Source organism: Phodopus roborovskii, unplaced genomic scaffold, assembly GCF_943737965.1.
Source record: "Phodopus roborovskii unplaced genomic scaffold, PHOROB, whole genome shotgun sequence".
In the NCBI taxonomy this organism is placed as follows: domain Eukaryota; kingdom Metazoa; phylum Chordata; class Mammalia; order Rodentia; family Cricetidae; genus Phodopus; species Phodopus roborovskii.
In genome coordinates, this window is record NW_026126484.1 from 2,555,718 (window position 1) to 2,574,976 (window position 19,259).

The 19,259-nt window shown below is 39.1% G+C and overlaps 1 protein-coding gene across 1 annotated transcript; it reads right to left on the reverse strand.

Annotated features, from left to right (window-relative positions):
• Positions 1–5,868: 5,868 nt before the first annotated feature.
• Sfrp4 (secreted frizzled related protein 4) lies at positions 5,869–16,097 on the reverse strand. Its single transcript, XM_051194672.1, has 6 exons — positions 15,602–16,097; positions 14,384–14,464; positions 14,235–14,300; positions 12,247–12,445; positions 8,513–8,576; positions 5,869–6,200 (listed from the first exon to the last, which is right to left on the reverse strand). Exons 1-6 carry the CDS (start codon positions 16,044–16,046, stop codon positions 6,009–6,011), a joined length of 1,047 nt encoding a protein of 348 aa, XP_051050629.1. The 5' UTR covers positions 16,047–16,097; the 3' UTR covers positions 5,869–6,008.
• Between the last annotated feature and the right edge of the window lie 3,162 nt (positions 16,098–19,259).

Consider the following 19,259-nt stretch of genomic DNA (forward strand, 5'->3'; position numbering starts at 1 on the left):
ATTTTATGAGGTCCCATTTATTAATTGTTGATCTTAATGCCTGCATGATTAGTGTTCTGTTCAGGAAGTTGTCTCCCATGCCAATGCTTTCAAGCAAATTTCCTACTTTCTCTTCTATCAGATTCTGTGTACCTAGTTTTATGTTGACGTCTTTGATCTACTTGGACTTGAGTTTTGTGCAGAGTGATAGATATGGATCTATTTTTATTCTTCTACATGATGACATCCAGTGAGGGCAGCACCATTTGTTGAAGATTCCTTTTTCCATTGTATAATTCTGGCTTCTCTATAAAAAAAAAAAAAAAAAAAAAAAAAAAAACAGATATGTCCATAGGTATGTAAATTTCTGCCTGGGTCTTAGATTCAGTTTCATTGTCAACCTGTCTGTTTTTATGCCAATATCATGTAGGTTATTTTTTTTTATTTTTATTACTACAGCTCAGTAGGACAACTTGAAATTGGGATGTTGATACTTTCAGAAGTTCTTTTATTGTATAGGATTGTTTTAGATATTCTAGGATTTTTTTTTTTTTCCATATGACGTTGACTATTCTTTCAAGTTCTGTAAAGAATAGTTTTGGAATTTTGATGGGAATTTCATTGAACCTATAGATTGCTTTTGGTAAGATGGCATTTTTACTATGTTAATACTACCAGTCCATGTAACATGGGAGATAAATTCCATCTTCTGATGCCATCTTAAATTTTTCTTCAAAGGCTTGAAGTTCTTGCCATATAGGTCTTTCACTTGCTTGATTAGAATTAAATCAAGATATTTTTATAATATTTGTGACTACTTTGAAGTGTTTTGTTTCCCTAATTTCTTTCTCAGCACATTTATTGTTTGTGTATAGGAAAGCTACTGATTCTTTGGAGTTTATTTTGTATCTAGTCACTTGGCTGAATTTTTTGGTTTACACACACACACACAAATATTGATGCTTTGACTTCTTCCCTTCCAAGTTGTATACCTTTGATCTCCTTTAGTTGTCTTAAGGATCTAGCTAAAACTTCAAGTATTATATTGGATATGGAGAGAAAAGACAGCCTTGTCTTGTCCCTGATTTTAGTGGAATTGCTCCAAGTTTATCTCCATTTAATTTGATGTTGGCTGCAAGCTGGCTTTATATTGCCTTTATTATGTTTAGGTATGTCTTTTGTATCCCTGATCTCTCCAAGATTTTTATCATGAAGGTTGTTGAACTTTTTCAAAGGCTTTCTCAGCACCTAATGAGATGATCATGTTTTTTTGTTTGTTTGTTTGCTTGCTTTCAGTTTGTTTATGTGGTTAATTACATTAACAGTTTTTCATATGTTGAAACATCCCTGAATCTCTGGGATCAACCCTAGTGGATTGTGATGGATGACCTCTTGATGTGTTCTTGGATTCAGCTTGTGAATATTTTATTGAATATTTTTATGCCAGTGTATATGAGGGAAATTGGTCTGTAATTCTTTTTCTTCTTTGTGTGGTTTGCATATAAGGGTTACTATAGCCTCATAAAAAGAATTTGTCAATGTTCTTTCTGTTTCTATTTTGTGGAACAATTTGAAGAATATTGGTATTATCTCTGGTAGAATTCTACTGAGGCCATCTGGCCTTGGGTTGTTTTTTGTTTTGTTTTGTTTTTGCTGTTTATTTGTTGTTTGTCTGTTTTTTGCTGGGAGAATTTTAATGACAGCTTCTATTTCCTTAGAAGTCACAGATCTATTTGAGTTATTTGATATTTATTTAACTTTGGTAAGTGATATCTGAGAAAATTTTTCATTTCTGTAAAATTTTCAAATTTTGTGAAGCATAAGTTTTTGAAGAATGTCCTAATGAGTCTTTTTATTTCCTTGGTGTCTGTTGTCTTAAACACTGTTTCTCTTCTGATCTTTCAAATTTGCTTATCTTGTTGATGTTCTCAAAGAAGCAATTCATTTTTCTTTCTGTTTTTATTTTATTGATTTCAGCCCCCAGTTTGATTATTTCCTACCTTCTACTCCTATTGGGTGTGTTTGCTTCCTTTTGTTCTAGAGTTTTCAGTCATGCCTGCAGTTAAGTCACTACTATGAGATCTCGCTAATTTCTTTATGAGGGCGCCTAGTACTATGAACTTTCTTCTTAGAACTGCTTTCATTGTGTCACCTGGGTGTGTTGTGCATTCATTTCCATTGAATTCTAGGAATTTTTATTTTTCTTTATTTCTTCCTTGACTCAGTGTTGATACAGTAGTAATTTGTTAAGTTTTCATGAGTTTGTAGGTTTTTCTTTTGTTTCTATTGTTGTTGAAATCTAGCTTTATTCCATGGTGTTCTGAATATGTGTAGGAAGTTATTTCAATTTCCTTGTATCTGTTGAAACTTGCTTTGTGACTGAGTATTTGGAGAGTTTTTGAGAATGTTCCATGAGATGCTGAGAAGAAGGTATATTCTTTTGTTTTTTGGTGAAATGTTTTGTAGATAGCTATTAGATCCATTTGAGTCATACCATCAGTTAGTTCCTTTCTTTCTCTATTTAGTTTTTGTCTGAATGTCCTGTCCATTGGTGAGAGTGAGGTATTGAACTCTCACACAATACATGTGTGAGATTCAATATATAATTAAGTTTCAGTGTGAGATTCAATATATGCTTAAGTTTCAGTAATGTTTCTTTTACAAATGAGTGTACCCTTGCATTTGGAGCGTAGATGTTAAATATTGCAATGTCCTCTTGGTAAATTTTTCCTTTGATGTGCATGAAATAGCCTTCTTCATCTCTTTGGATTAATTTTAGTTGTATATCTCATGTGGATATTAGGATAGCTACACCAGCTTTCTTTTAGGTTCATTTAACTGGAAAATCTTTTTCCAACACTTTACTCTGTGGTAATGTCTCTCTTGGATGTTGATATGTGTTTCTTGTATGTAGCAGAAGGAGGAATCCTGTTTTCTTATCTATTCTGTTAGCATGTATCTTTGTATTGGGCAATTGAGTCCATTGATGTTGAAAGATGTTAATGAACAATGACTGTAAATTCTTGTTATTTTGTTGGTAATGGTGGTGGTGGTCGTGGTGGTGGTGGGGTGTGTGTGTGTCTGTGTGTGTGTGTGTGTGTGTGTGTGTGTGTGTGTGTGTGTGTGTTTTCCTTCCTTTGAGTTTTGCTGGTATGAGGTTATTTATTGCCTGTGTTTTCATGGGTGTTGGAGGTTTCCTTCTAGTACCTTCTAGTACCTTTTGTAGGGCTGTATTTTTGGATAGATATAGTTTAAAGATATTGAGAAGTCAGGTGTAATTCTAATAGGTCTGCCTTTTGTTACTTGGCCTTTTTCCTTCATAGCTTTTAATATTCTTTCTTTGTTCTGTGAGTTTGGTTTTTTGATTATTAAGTGTGTGAGAACTTTCTTCCTGGTCCAATACAAACTTCTTCTATCATTATAGGCATGTCCTTCTTTGGGTGAGTAAAATTTTCTTAAATGATTTTGTTGAATATATTTTCTGTGCCTTAGAGTAGAATTTTCTCCTTTTTATATTCCTATTAATCTTAGATTTGGTCTTTTCATGGTATCCTAGATATCCTGAATGTTTTATGTCAGGAATTTTTTATATTTGGCTGACAATCTCTTTTCCCTATCATGTCTTCAATGTCTATTGCCCCTGTTTGCTTATTCAGAGTTTCCATTTCCAGAATTCCCTCTTTTTATGGGTTTTGTTTTTGTTTTGCTCCTATTTGCATTTTTAGTTCTTGAACAGTTTCCTTTGCCGGTTCATATATATTTTTCTTTGTTTTCCTGGCATTCTTTAAAGGATTTTTTTTTCCATTTCCTGTTTTAGGACCTCTATCATCTTTGTGAAGTTGGTTTTAAGGTTGTTTTCTTGTGCTTCGTCTTCATTGAACTTATCAGGGCTTGCTGTTGTGAGATAGCTGGGTCTGATGGTGCCATTTTGCCCTTCCTGTTGTTGATATTGTTCTTATATTGACATTTAGGTATCTGGGTTAGGTCTAGGTGTTAGTTTCTGACTTTGTCTTTGTTTTGGATGGTTGTTTTATTCCTTAGTTTCAGGTCTTCTAGACTAAGTGGCCAGAAGTTCTGGTGACTAACAACTCTTTACATCCAGTAGGGTGTCTCCGATTGGGTTTTTGTGGCCTGCAGCACATCTGGGTTTTGGGTACCAACATTGCCTCTGCTGTTCCAAGTATCTGTGTGGCCTCTGAGGTTCTGGGTACCTGTTTTGTCTCCTGGATTCCTAATACAGGTTGCTCCCCTCCATACAGCAGAAATTTTCTGGCAATGTAGAGGACTGGGATATGGAGCTCAGAGGAAGGGGTGCCATTGGGAGCTTTTGGGCCAGTTTTAGAGAGTATTAGCTGGCTGTGGGTAGTGTTTTTCTTGGGTCTCTAGTATCTGCCTGGTCTCAGGTAAAGCACAAGTCTTCTGCTGAAGGTGTTTGCCAGACTATGGAGCCCAGGAGAGGTGGTACAGTCTGGGATTGTTGGATGGGCTTTAAGAAGTGTTAGTGGGCAGTGGGTGAGGTCTTACCTGGAGTCCCTAGAGACAGAACCAGAGGTGTGGGTCCAGGGGAGGGGCTTTGTACTTGAAATCTTCTTACTTTTCCTCCTTTTCTGCAGATGGTGATGACTTTTATTTGTAAGTGTCCTCTGTCAGTCAATCCTCTTTGTGATAACAGGCTCTATAGACTATCAACAGTGCTTAGTGACCTGTCTAGAGATCTTAGAGTTTAGAAGCTATAGGAAATATCTGTCAGGATTTGCTTAAGAGTCAGTGGGTCAGATTGTATACAACAGGACCACATACTTTGTATTTTATTGATGCTTTTATGTTTCTTCTTCAGCTTAGGGTCTCAATGAAAGCAGAGCTAAGCCTCTGGGAGGCAATTAATGTATACTTAATACTTCTTAATAGAACCATTTCTCCACTTGCCTCAGCCATGTTTATCTCAGGGTCTATGTCTCAATGAGTATGAGTGTGATATGTCACTGACCTTTCCTCTGACAAGCAGGGACAATGATAAAATATTGTTTAGTGGGTAGCTAGGTGGCCTCTGTTCCCTGTATCAACTAAACAGTGAGTATAGTGTCTATGGCATAGCACAATATGAACCAGGTTGGGAATCACAGCCACGACAGGGCCACAAACATGGCTGTGAGGACCTGTAAGTTCACAGAGAATATCCTGCGCTATTTGTGCTAAGATGTCCCTGGCATGAGATGAGTGCCCAGCTCTCCTGTTGGGTTAACCTGCTACTTTGTGCCAGAGTCATAAAGGGTAAAAGAAGCATACTCTTTGTGGTGTGGTTCATAGGTCAATGGTGCAAAGCATTTTTATCAGAGCATCTTCAGCATGGTGTGGCAACTGGATGATAAGAACACAGCCATTGTCAGTCTGCCTCTCCGTTTTTATTTGTCATTGTTAGCCTAGTTTTCAGTTTCTAGCTAAAGACAGAGCTGAAAGTCTGACAAACAAACATTACTATTTCCCATATCTCTAAATTTTTCAAGACTCTACTCATCAGAAAAATCTTTCTGCAGACATCAAACACATGAAGATCTTTTAAGTATCATTCTCCTGCCTTTGTCAAATGCATATTTCAGTCACATAATTAATAGATCACCAACTCCCTAACAGAAGTCAAAGGAAATAAAATATTTTTTTTTTTTGTCAAAAAGGTATTTTGTTTGACATAGTATGTGAGCTTTACAATGTACATATTAGGTCAAACTCTCAAAATAGAAGCACATTTCCTGCCCCATGAAGGTCACACAGAGCATGTGTACATGTCACTCTGAATGCAAAAACCTGTATGCCAGCTTTCCCTTTTACACCTTCCACACCAGAGGACCAATCACCAACAGGGCTGTATGCTTAAAGAGGAAAGCTGAAGCTATCATTTTAAAAAGTGCTGCAAGGTGTGTCTATGAAGAGAACTGCAGTGAGTCCTCACGGCAAGTGGTGTGCGGCCTCCTGTAGGCTGTCCTGGGCAGTACCTTATTACCCTGTATGTGTGGCTCCATTTCAGGAAGAAATTAGCTTGTACTTCTCTTTGGGTTTGGTTTTTTGGGGGCACTTCTTGCTTTGACATTCTTCTTAGGGCTGGCAGTTTTGGGAACGGGTGGCTTTCCCTTTGGCTTGGGGGGGTTACTGCGACTGGTGCGGCTGGCTGTTTGCTTCTTGTCTCGAACTGTCTTCTGCTGTTCACGGAGCCTCTCTTCCCACTGCTGGGAGGCAATGCAAATGTAACTATCAAATACATGCCACCCTTTTATGCTGTTCAACTGATGCAAGAACTAGCCCTGGAGGTTTCACATTAGTGCAGTTCCCCTGAAATATCGCGGCGATTACCTTAGGCTCCCAATGTTGGGCACTTATGAATATCCAGTGACTGGAAAGAGCTCCATATGCAAAGTCTAAATACTCAACTCATTTCTTTGAAGCTCACAGGATCATCTGGGCACCCTTGTCACAACCAGTAAACAAGCACACAGAGGTTTTTTGCAGAGTCCATAGAGCAGCTAAAAGTTCTTGTCAGAATTCATTCCTCCGACTATTTGTAGAGATCAGGCCTGTCACAGTGTTGCTTCGGATGTTCTGCCTCAGAATACAGCATCTCTACACAACAAAGCATTCTAAAGTAGTGTTGCTATCACTAAAAGCAAGAATCTGTGTAATCTCCCTGCAAAGCCAGCAATTTACTACATTGAAATAATTACCTATACCCAAAGGAAAATAAAACTAGTAGTTCCCCCTTCTTTACAGTTTCTTCCAAGACCCCATGTGCACAATGCTGACCATGCACAATATAGATGTTGTGGCTTTTGTTATATATATATATATATATACCTATGGTAAAGTTTAACAGTATGATAGGCACAGTAAAATGTGATGATATCAAGAATAAAATTATTGCATTTATTTACTATAATAAACATTTGTCTTATTGTATTGTTATGTTTTTTTTTAAATTGTCTGCAGGTAAAAAAAATTAACTAACTAACTAACTAACAAAAAACAAATCATGAGACACAGAGAAGCAGACCAAGGGGATCTGCTGTGACCCAAGTGCCCAGACCACTGTGGAATGTCATCTTTCTTTTGCTTTCCCTGAGAGCAAAAGTTGTGGTATGATGTATGCATGTTTGTATTTACATATGTATTTGCTTATTTATTTATATTTTTATTTAATTATTATTTTAGTGTGTATGTACACTTATGTGTGGAGTATGGAGATTAGCGGTTGAATTCCTTTCTTCATTGACTTTTCAATTATAATTTTGTCTTGGGAACCAGAAATGCAATTCTGCCAAAATATTGTGTGTCTTTACAGTGAATACACTTGCCAAGTAGCTCCCAAGTCGCTGATGGGAGTTTTAACACATGCCTGACACAATGGTATTTGGTTCTATTTTATAGGCGTGCTCAGTATTCAGCTGTTTTCTCCTTAAGCTAATTCTTTGTATATTCCTTTGTCTTGCCTAAAAATTTTTATTCATCCAAACTGAAAAACTAGACAGGAGTGATTTATTTTTTTGAAACTAAAATATAAATTCTCCTCAATATGTCTAAATTTATTTTGAGGATCAAGGGTGCTTTAAAAATTCTAAACAAATTAACATTTTTAATTGCAGATGATTTTCATCCAGGGTGGGGGGAATATTTTAGCTCTAACATAATTGTCAATGTGATAATGATATCACCATTAAAATTATGCATTTGACCACAAATGAATTTCTTTTGTTTTTGCTTATTTAGAGACATAGCTTACATTATTTTAAATGCAGCATAATATGGTTAGTTTTACAAGTATTTGCATGCCTGCAGTTATATGTTTATTTTAACCCCAATGAACACTGAATTTTTATACTGTTTACTGTATTAACTAAGTTATAGTACAATAAAGAAAGAAAATGCCTAATTTAACTGGAAATAACTGGCACCTTATATTTGCATATAACCGCATTAACTATGAAGTTGAGTAATGGTTTCTTGATGGGAGATGCCATCATGTAAATATGTTTCTCATACTGGTTAATGAATAAAGCACTATTGGCCAATAGGAAAGGAAGATAGGCGGGACTAGGAGACAAGGAGGAAAGAGGAAGTAGTAAAGAGGAGTCAAGATGGAGAGTCTGGAGAGAACAGAACCGCTGGCCCCTGCTCTCTGGTAAGAAAACCACGTGGAAATATTAGATTAACAGAAATGGGTTAATACTTAAGACAGAGCTAGCCAATAAGAAACAAGTAACGGGCCAACAGAATTATATCAAATACAGAGTCTCTGTGCATTATTTGGGGCTGGCGTGGCGGCGGGACCAGACCAGCAGCGAGCAGAAAAACCTTACTCCTTACAGTTTCTCATAACAATTCCAAGTAAACTAGGTGTTATTCTCAACTGTACATTCTAAAGATAGGTGCTCTCACCATTACTGGCCCTTGTGAGAACTTGAGAAGACATTGTGGGACAATACCCAATTTGTAGAATTTTCTTACAGTCATTTCTACCCATGCCCTCCATTTTGTTAATTATACTTACTATGGACCTTCGACTAAGTTGATCTCTCCATTTTTCAACTAAACAGTTTTCAAGAAGCATCATCCTAGGGGGGAAAAAAAAACATAAATTTCTTGGCAATTACATTTTGATTACAAAAGTAAAATATTTTCCAATATAGAAAATCATACTTGTTTTTAGATAACTCTTATCCCCATAACTATGTATCTATTATTGATAATTTATGGATTTTTCTTGCTCCTATATGTTTTTCTGATTACACTCCATATATAAATCATACTTTACATTTCTTTTCAATGTTATATTTGGTATCTGGGATGATTAGATACCACAAAATAAGCTATAAACTATTTATAGCACAACATGGATATCCACTTAGTTGATCTGCATTCTGTATTTGTTTATGTAACATTACTCCTAGTGTGTTGCATATCCTTGCACAGCTAGTGTGCACTGGGATACTGTTTTCCTTTAGATGGATTATGAAATTAGAATACTGGGCCAAAAGGGCCTTTTGTTTTTATGTTTTGCTAGGTGGTGCAATGGTTAAGAGAACTGGGTGCTCTTGCAGAGGATTTGAGTCTGGTTCCCAGTACAACACAGAGGCCAACAACCAACAGTTAAGTCCAGTACCAAAGGGCGTAATAATGCACTCTGTGGGAATGGCACACATAAGGTACACAGACATGCATGCAGCAAAACAGCCACACACATAAAGCAAAAATAAATAAATCTTTTAAAAAGATTTTTAATAGAGTACCGATCATTTAAAAACTAGCCCCATTTTCATCTAATTCACTAACACTAAAACACTAATTAAAAGTAGAATCTTCTGTTTATTTGAGCTTCAGAACTACAAAGGTAAATTTTAATGTACTTACTATTTGTACTTAGGGAAATTTTCTACATAGATTTAAGCATACATTTATTATTGTGTTCTTAATACTCTAAATGGCAATTTTTTAGAAAACAATATCTCCATCTTCATGATATCCATTACAGAGGCATACCCTTTTCTATTGGTTTTTGTGACTGTTGTACACATAATATCATCCAATTAAAATGTACACTGACATTTTCCCTGGCAAATTCTTACATTGGTTTTGTACTTATAAAGCACCTTCTATTTCATGCATCATATTTCTAATCATCTAATTTTGTCCTTTTTGATCATAGTTTTAAAATGTTGACCAAATTAATCCATTTTAAATTTGTTTCTTAATACAGTGAAAAAAATATTTCTACAAATAAATGTATTTGTAATTAATATACTCATATGCTATTGTTTTATCACATTTCCATAATAAAATATTCTTTTATTTGTTTTAATTATTTTCAAGAATATTTCCCTTAGTTGGATCTGCTTTTCACATGCCTATAACTCCTGACATTTGGAACAGAGACTGATGAGGAAAGTTGCAATCCTGAGGTCTGCTTGGGCAACTGGATGAGTTCAAGGTCCATCTGTATGACATTGTCTTAAAATAAAAATAATGTGAGGGCTGAAGGCTTAAATACACAATAGACAGCTTGACTCATTGAGCACTCAAGGCCCTAGGTACAATCCTTGGCACTGGAGTAAATAAAATAAAGGAAAAGTATTTATTTTGCTTTATCTATGTATATGTTCTTGAACTACATAGTCTCAAAATGAGTAGCTTTATGTCAGTTTTGTGTCTCTTCAAGATAGATATCTAATTACTTTAAAAAATTTTACATGAATCCCTGTCATCCAAAAATAGTTGCATTGGATAAGTCTATAATCCACTTGTCTGCCCAGAAAAAAAAATTGAATGACTAATAGCCTAGTATGTCCCCAAATGAACCCTGCTTTGTTACAGCACATGTAAACATAATGAAGAGATGAGTCCAGAAGCACTGAACGTATCTTGAGAGAGACAGTTGTAAGTGGAAGGATGGCTTGAAAGCTAAGAACGTGCAGCACTACGGGAGAGGTATCAACAACTGATTGAATACACAGCTAGGCATTGAAATGATGACATTTTCAAAGATGCATTTGCTTTTTAAGTTTAGAGGGATGGAGTCTTAGGCTTTATCAAGAAGCAACAAATAAGCATGCATGCCAGAGAATTGTAAGGGGGGGGGCTTATTGTATAAAAGTGTGATTTTTCAAGATAAAATTACTGCAAGTTATGGGGTCTGTCCTAAAATGTGAGCCCAAAAGTTCAACTCTACGCTCTGAGAAATGTACTGATGTATGAACAAATAGCTAAGGAAAGAAGTGAGAAGAGGTTTGTGTGAATTTGTTCAATTATGCTTTGCTTTGTAGTTACTTAATTTGACATTATGTTTTCAGATTCAGAGACATCTTGAAGTTTCTGTGTCTATTTGTATGTTTGCAACGTCCTATGAAAGGCACTTCAAAGTACACATTAGGGAAACATGCAGAACTTTAGTGTAAGGTGGCTACTAGTTAGACTCTAAGCTATTGGATGGTATTTTAAAACTCAGACCTCTTAATGCTGAGACTGATAAGACTTAAAAACGACTGCTCTTACTCAATATAATTTACTTACTGATGTAATTTAATTCACCTGATGAATTCTGAAATAGATTTTTAAAGATTCTAAATATATTTCTATATTTCCCTCATTCTATTAACTGGAAATATAGAATATTCAGAAAATGAATAAACTTATCTTTAGGAAATATAGCATCTACTAAAATATTTTTTTTGCTTTTTCCTTTTTAAAACTTTTTATTTATTTATTTGTCTTATTTTACATATCGATCCCAGTTTCCTCTCTGTCCCTCCCTCCTTCTCTTCCACCCTCCCATGCCCCATGGCCACCCTCCCATCCCATTCCCCCCTCCCCACTCCACATGTAGGGTGATGCCATCCTGGAGGGATCATTTAAATGGGTCTCAGTTGGAAGGCCTGGCAGTCTAAGGGGTCTCTGATAGTAGAATCAGGATGTATCCCTGGTGCACAAAAGGACTTTGGGAGTACTAAAATATTTTTTCAATGACAACTGGCATTGCTTTGTTCTTTAAAACCACAATTGCTTCCAAGTTCTTGCTATTACAAATAATGCTCTATGAACATAATTGAGCACATGTCTATGTTGCATGAATGTGGATCATTTGGGTATATGCCTAAGAGGGGGGTTGCCGGGTCCTGTGGTAAACTAATTCCCATTTTCCTGAGGAACCACCATACTGATCTCCAAAATGGCTGTACGAGTTTGCACTCCCACCAGCAGTGGAGGAGTGTTCCCCTTTCTCCACATCCTCTCCAGCAGAAGTTGTCATTGGTGTTTCTAATTTTAGCCATTCTGGCAGGAGTAAGATGGTATCTCAAAGTTGTTTTGATTTGCATTTCCCTGATAGCTAAGGATGTTGAACACTTTCTTAAGTGTCTTTCAGCCTTTTTGATTTCCTCTATTGAGAATTCTTTCTTCAGTTCTGTACCCCATTTTTTAATAGAGTTATTTGGTGTTTTGTTGGCTAGTTCCTTGAGTTCTTTGTATGTTTTGGAGATCAGCCCCCATCTCCCCATCTGGGTGGCATAGCCCTACATGTGGAATGGGTGTGGGGGATGGGAGGGGAGGGTGGTCACGGTGCATGTGAAGGGGGAGAGAGGATAAGAGGGAGGAAGGGAAGGAGGGAGGGAGAGGGAACTGGGATTGATATATAAAGTAAAATAATAATAATAATAGTAATAATAATTAAAAAACCATGATTGCTAAGTGATGCATGCTCCACATGCAATTCTTCTGCTCCTTGGATCCTACCTTGAACGCCACTCATAACACATGATGAGGACATCTTGATGGGGCAGGATATGCGGACACTGGCAGGAGGAATTTGTGATGAGGGGAACTTGTGTTCGAGGTATGGGTGAGGAAGACTTGAAGATCTCTTTTACATCCACCACTGTTGTTACTTCATTGCAACCACTCCTCTGGATTGCTTTGATTTTGGCATGAATAACTGTAATTTAAAACTCAAGTAAGTGCATTATTGAAGCCTTTGGGAGAACTAGAGACAGTGTTTTCGGGCCAAATCCAGAGTTTCTCTTACAGCATTACTCCTATAATTACGGTCATGTCCAAGCACCCCAAGTGCAGACAGAAAGCCCACACTGCTAAATGCAAAACATCCTATTTTTTCAACATTGTTTTAAAATTCATGAATCATATCTCAAAATAAAAAGGGAATTAGAAGGCCAGTATTAGCCTGGACTTACAGGTCAACCAAACTTCATTTTTATCTGTTTCTACATTCCCTTTTATGAGTTGGAGAATGGCCATCAGCCATAACAGCCAGGTCCCCACAGAATGCTGGCTTTATCTAACCACCAAACATCCTCCTGTAGTCCAGGCTGAACTCATTTCTGAATATTTAGACAGCCTGAGACCTAATGTTAATATTTTCCAAATGCAAGTACTCTCTGAAAGCTGCTGTTTTCAGTTCATTCATTTCACCAACTGGCAGTAATGGCCCGGGGTGAGAGAGATGAGGTTGTTATTACAGGTGGATGTTTGGGTCACCACCTTTGATCAAGTATTAAGTTTCAGATTCTTTGTACCCTTGCTATTTAGCACTTGTAGTGGAGTTGCTAATTATCTCAACAGGTATGTTTTGGATTACATCCTAGAAAGCTGGCCTGAGGAGGAGCCAAACACGTATCAACTGAGCAATTCATTGCCAAGGTGCCTCCAAAGCATAGCGTCTGGAAGATAATGGTAGCAGGGGTTAGATAGCCTCAGGTTAGACTCGGGCTGGATGTTGGCAGACAAGGAATAAAACAGATAAGAATAAGACAATACTTACAAGGAACACATTTCAAGAAAGAAAGCTTCTCAGAAGAAAATCAAAATTTCTGTTGTTGAGTTGTTCATATTGGTTATTTGTGCCTCTCAAATATGACAGCTGAACTGCAGGTTAATTTTCTAGAGTTCTATATCTCCCACTTTCTTAAGTGATAGATAACATACAGCTTCTTACTGATAAATAATTTCAGGTAAAATATGAAAACCAAGTTGATAAATTATACTTTTCTTGTTACTATTTTGTTTTTGTTATTTTAGGAGAAATAATTTAAGAAATGCAATAACATGAAGTAGCCCAAGTGGAGACTTGATTTGTTTTATTTTTTCTTGTGTGTGTGTGTCTGTTTATGTGTCATGTGTGGGTGGATGCATATATGTGCTGGTGCAAGCAATTGAATTGCATCAGATCTCAAGCACATATGTTAAAAGAACACAATTTAATTTAAGTTCAATTTATAATAGTGGAATTAAAAACATTTACAACTTTTAAAATACCATGACTGATTTGATTTTCCTTTGGAGGAAGTACTAAATGGTTTTTTCAAGTAAAAGAGAGTAGGGTTAAACATCTCTAGCTGTTAATGAGGAAAAAGATCCTTGGTCAGGTCTTCATCATGTGGTCTTCAGATAATTAAACCCTGGTCTGAACCCTCTCATCCTTCCTGTAGTAAGATAACTGAGAAAGAGAACAATGGCCCTCTGCCACTTTCTACACAGTAGTTTTCACTGAAACTTGTATGAGAAATTTATTTTGTTTTTTCTTTGATTTACCCAGAAAAGTAAGAAGCTTCATGGTTATTGTTGAGAGTTCCAGAAACCTTATAATTAACAACAATAACAGCAACAAAATCCATCATCTCCCTTTCCTTGACTACAACATCAGTCTGATGTAATTTCAGTGCTTTGGTGTGCCAAGTGCCAAAAGCAAATGATTTCAAAAGACTTACCATAGCTGTAGTTTTTGCTCAGGTATGTTGCCAAAGTTGGCTTCACCTTTTTGCACTTGCACCGATCTAAAAGAGACATAAAGCACATGGGAAGTGGAGGAAAGACATCGCTCTGGGCACAAAGCAAGGGGCATCTGAGGATATCTCACCAGGGCTCAGGCGTTTACAGTCAGCATCAAAGGGTCTTTCCTGCATCATCATATCTGGTGTTATGTCTATCCACTTCACATCTGAAACACAAACAGGGCCATGCTGTGTAGTTGATGACTGGATCCCCTCATTCAGATTCTTGTGACATTCAGGCTTCAGAAATAAGTCTGTGAGCCAAGAATTTGCTTACTCAAACAAAACTTGATGTGAGCGAACACCCATGACACCAACCTGGATCAATCTCATACCCACACCCATCCTAGCCATCCTGATACTCTTGCTCCAAATTAACGTGTAGCAGTTCTCCAATCAGAATAAACAGACTATTTCCACATTGCCACCTCTTACTGCCATGCAGAGAAACAAGTCTGAAGCTGCACTACCAAAATTAAGCATAACTTCCAGGCAGTTATGGGATTTAAACAATTGTCTAATTTAATTTTTTCCCCAATATTCTTAGTAAGAAACAAGTTTAAAGCAGGGCTCACAAATCACACCAGTCCCCTTGAGTCACATCATGGAACCGGTCTCTTTAAGTAGTTGATGATATAACTTAGGAGAAACCTCGGTGAAATAATGCAATGCTGTTCTCAGGTTTCATTTCAAGAAGTGAATTCAGAATGCTCCTTCCAACAAAAGCAGTAAAATATTAGGAAAGAGAAAAGCGGGAAGTGACACAGTGGTCAGAGTAGCCAACATGCCACATACTGGGCTCAGTGACCACAACATAGGAACAGAATGGAGTTCATCTGAGTTCCAGGAGGACTACATTTATTAACTTTACTCCTGGCAGGAGAATGAGAATCACTATTGTACTTTAAGAAAGAACTTGCAGTCAGCACTGAGAGTGTTTTAACCACCATAGATTGAAGCATTAGCTAAGGCAATGGACACGGGCTTAACACTGACCCACACCCACAGTAATATCGGTTTGCTGTGGCTTTTGTTTCTGCTATCTACCTTAAATAAAAACATTGGAATGGTTTACCCCTAAGCAAATTTATTCCTGAGTCCTTTAAGGAGCACTGATGTATTTCCATGCCTTGAGAAATCCCTGTGAGGTAATCTTTCCTGCATTCCACCCTCCCTCAAGGCTCAGAGAACTGTGACAGAACAGGAGCTGGTCAGCTGTACAAGAGGCCACCTGGTTCTCACGTGATATGTTGGCCAGCCCCTGAACTCCCTTGTTTTCCCAGGGCACCTCCTCTTTGTCTTACCTTCTGGAAGATCAGTGACTATGGCTTCAGGCGAGATGCACACTCCACGGTCATAGACCGGCAGCTCGTCGCAGGCCAGGCTCTCTGGCCAGCTGTGGTTGTACATCTTCATGAGGGGCTCGCAGTCATCGCGTGCTTGCTGGCACACAGACTTGCAGGGCTTGATGGGGTCGTGTAGGAACTCCAGCGTACAGATGGGTGCATACATGGCGCAGAGAAAGAAGCGCAGTACCGAGCTGCAGTTCACATCCACCAGTTCCTCGTACTGCTCGATGGCCAGGATGGCGTTCTCCTGCGTGCTGTGGTGCAGGTGATTGGGCATCCTAGTGATGTTCCAGGGCATGTGCCGGCACATGGGTATGCGCACAGCCTCACAAGGCGCGCCGCGCACGCCCAGCGCCAGGCGCAGCCACAGGCACAAAGTTACAAGGATGGAGAGGAGCATGGCACTGTCCTCCGGAGCTGCTGTTGGCAGGAAGCGCCTTTCTCTTCCAGTCTCCCTGCTCTTCCTATCTCTTCACCTAGGAGCAGCAGCCGGTGAGCTTTTCTGCCAGTACGCACTGATGGGGAGTTCTGGGGTCTGGCAGCAGATCGCCCCTGGGCGCACAGAGCACCAGCAACGCCAGCACTCAGCTTCCAGAGCTCCAACTTGCTCAGGAAGCTCCAGTCTCGGACCCCGCAGCTCGGAGCATAGCCGGACACGGCCATTGCGGGACCCTATTTATCCAGACTCGTCCCCTGACGTGGGCTCAGCAGCCTTGGCAGCTGCCAGCGCAGAGTCGGCTCCCAGATCTGCTGCTCCACCCCCCAGCCTCTTGTGCAGAAGTGGTGACATCATCTCTGCCGCTGAGCAGTCAAGGTCTTCAATCCTGCATTCCCCCAAAGTCCTTCCCTTTTTAGGATGGCTAGTCCTTTTTTCTTCAGATCAAGAAAAGGAACATTTTACATTCCGTCATTTAGGATACTTGATACAAGACGGTACAGGGAAGACTTTGAAGAGAGAAAAACACTCTTTGCTCAGCTGGCTTTAAAGTTTCCCTAAGTATAGAGTTGGAGCTACGTGACCCTTTAATGTGGAGACATTTGCTTTTTCTTTCCGGTAGGGGGCAAGAGAGGTGCCGTTTAGTGAGACACTAGAAAGTCCAGCCCAGCAAAGTAGGTGTGGGAACCAGCAACAAAACTGGCAGGGCAGTTTATATAAGCCTCCCCCAACCTGCTCTGGTTGGGTTGTATGGGGTTTGCTGCTGTTGTTGTTGCTACTAATGTTGTTTTGTGGCCACTGGGCTTAGTTCTGGCTCAGATTTTACCAGGCATTTGGTCTGTGCCTGTTCCAGGAACTTAGAACTGCCAGGGGTGCAGGAGCATCTTTGGTTGGAGAAGTTTCTCTGCTTGCTTCCTTTCTCAAAATACTAATTCCTGAGCCCACCATGAGTGGAAACCAGGAGAAAACAACTTGAGACAACACATTTTGAAAGATTTCCCCAATGCAACAACAGCCTGGTGGTCTTTGATAAATTGCAGACTATGTTTTTTTTTTTTTCCTTAAGAATCCACTAGCTTTGGAAAGCAAGTGCACATGTTTACTTTTCCTCTTTTTTTGCACAAGAAAGAGGCAACAGAATCAACACTGTACTCACTATTCCCAGAAGAGAGGTGTTGCTGAACAAGTTCATATCAAATATCTGGCAACCAGGTGGCAAGGCTTTTGGTGTAAATTTGCTGTCATCACTAACAGTAAGAAAACATGTTGTCTGAACATTAATCGTTAAAGCTATGGTTGAACTTGAAATCCAGGTTTAAGGAAGCTCCTTTGCCTCTCCAAAGCTGAGACAATAAGGCTGGGCAAAATGGAACAAAACAAAACACAACTGCTCTTGTCCTCTTTATTGGGTAAAGTATGGGGACAAGCACTTTCAAGAAAATAATTCACCCAAGAGTTCTGATACTATTTGGAAGCTGCCCAGAGTGCCTCTAGGCTGTCTGAAATAGGCATTCTGCTTTCCTGCAGACAAGGTCTCAACTTCCAAAGATGCCAAACCAAGCCAAGAAAACATCAAGCAGACTGGGTGGCCAAAATGACATCTCAAGCCTTTTCCAGTCGTGAAACCCAAGTCTAAACCCCTTACTGAGCAACAAAGATTTTTTTTTTCAGATTAACTTCCTAATGGGAACAAGAGAGAGAGCAAAACTTCCATCCACTTTCCTGTGAGCTGTCAGGGGAGGGCAATCTTGGAGAAGGCTCCCTCTTAGGCAACCAATTTGAACTTGTTGCATATTTAACTACTCAGGCCCCTCACCACCTCACTTCAAAGTTTCATGGACTCCCCTGATACTCTCTGATTTCTTATTCTTTAATAAAGAGAGGGCTAGGAATATAGTTCAGAGGTAGAACACTGACCTAGCATGGATGGAGGCAGCCCTAGGTTCATCCCAACACTGAAAGAAAACAAGCAAACGGCAATGTTAAGACAGGTATTTGGGGCTGAAGGGTAGTGCTCACCCCAAGTTCACCCCTCAGCCTGGGGGAAGCTGTCTTCAATGCTGTTTGTAACCCTATCAGGCCCACTCTGGTCTGTCCCTTGTATTTTACAGACTGTGTGATACAGACAGACATGGAAGGACTCAGAAAGCTTTCTAAATGTTCTTTCTGCTCTCTAAAATGTCAGTGATCCTAGCTTTAGCACTAAAGCCATTGTCCCCTAGCTAAGTGCTTCTCTGAGTGACTCCATTTTGGTCTCTCTGTGCTCACTTCTCTCTCCTCCTAAATGCCTGCTGCTCTCCAGCATTGTGCCCTCAGCCCTCTCACTCTTAACTCTCCACTCTAATCCACCCTTGGCACTTTTGAAACTTAGGGCTGAAATCTTGCTCTTTATTTCCAAACTGTCTCCCACACTACCCATCCCTATTTCCTTAAGTCAGCTAGATTCTGTGTCATGTATTACATATAGCAGCCTCTTCCCCTGCTCCTTGCCACTCTGTTTGGACCTGCATATTTTTCCTGTGGCACCTGAGCAAGCTTTCTAAGGCATGTCCCCTAGGATGCTCCTCCCATCGTCCTTTTCTGGGCTGGTGGCTCCCACAGTCCTCAATACTAATAACAGAAACCCTTAACAGATTTTAAGGCCCTAAGTGATGGGGCTCCAGAATGCCCTTCTAATGCTTGAACTCCAGTTCTGAACCTATTGTTCTCTTGCCCCCCACTAAGGAACACCCTCAACCACTTCCTACTGGCTCATTGTTTTTCATGTTTGCGATTAAATACAAATGTAAATAAAATTGCAAAGCAAGGGTCTTTAAGAGTAAACTGCTTCATCTTGTCTTGATTGCATAATATTAATCCTAACATGTCTTAAATATAATCCAAACTTATTCACAAAGATGTAAACCCTAAGACACATAAACCTCCAGACTTGAAGCTTTGCCATGTATGGACAGAGAGAGAAGTTTCACTGAATTGTGACTTCGAGGCATTGTAAAAGGCCTGAGACTGAGAATTTCCCAGAGACCACAACCGTATTTCTTCAGGACTCATCATGACACGTTAAATTTGTTTTAGGAAACAAACACAAGTCGAAATTTTGCCAAGAAACAAGTACAACAGCCAGGGAAAGTGCTGCACTTCTGCTTTTCCTGGATCCCTTAAAATCGCCCCAGTGAA

Bases quoted from the DNA above. Each gene is read 5' to 3' on its own strand.
- Sfrp4 (XM_051194672.1), bottom strand. From the start codon at position 16,046: ATGCTCCTCTCCATCCTTGTAACTTTGTGCCTGTGGCTGCGCCTGGCG. The intron at 8,577-12,246 runs GTAGGATCCAAG...TTTCCCCCCTAG, and splicing joins TGTTATGAGTGGCGTTCAAG to GATGATGCTTCTTGAAAACT. The intron at 6,201-8,512 runs GTAAGTATAATT...ATTGCCTCCCAG, and splicing joins AACTTAGTCGAAGGTCCATA to CAGTGGGAAGAGAGGCTCCG.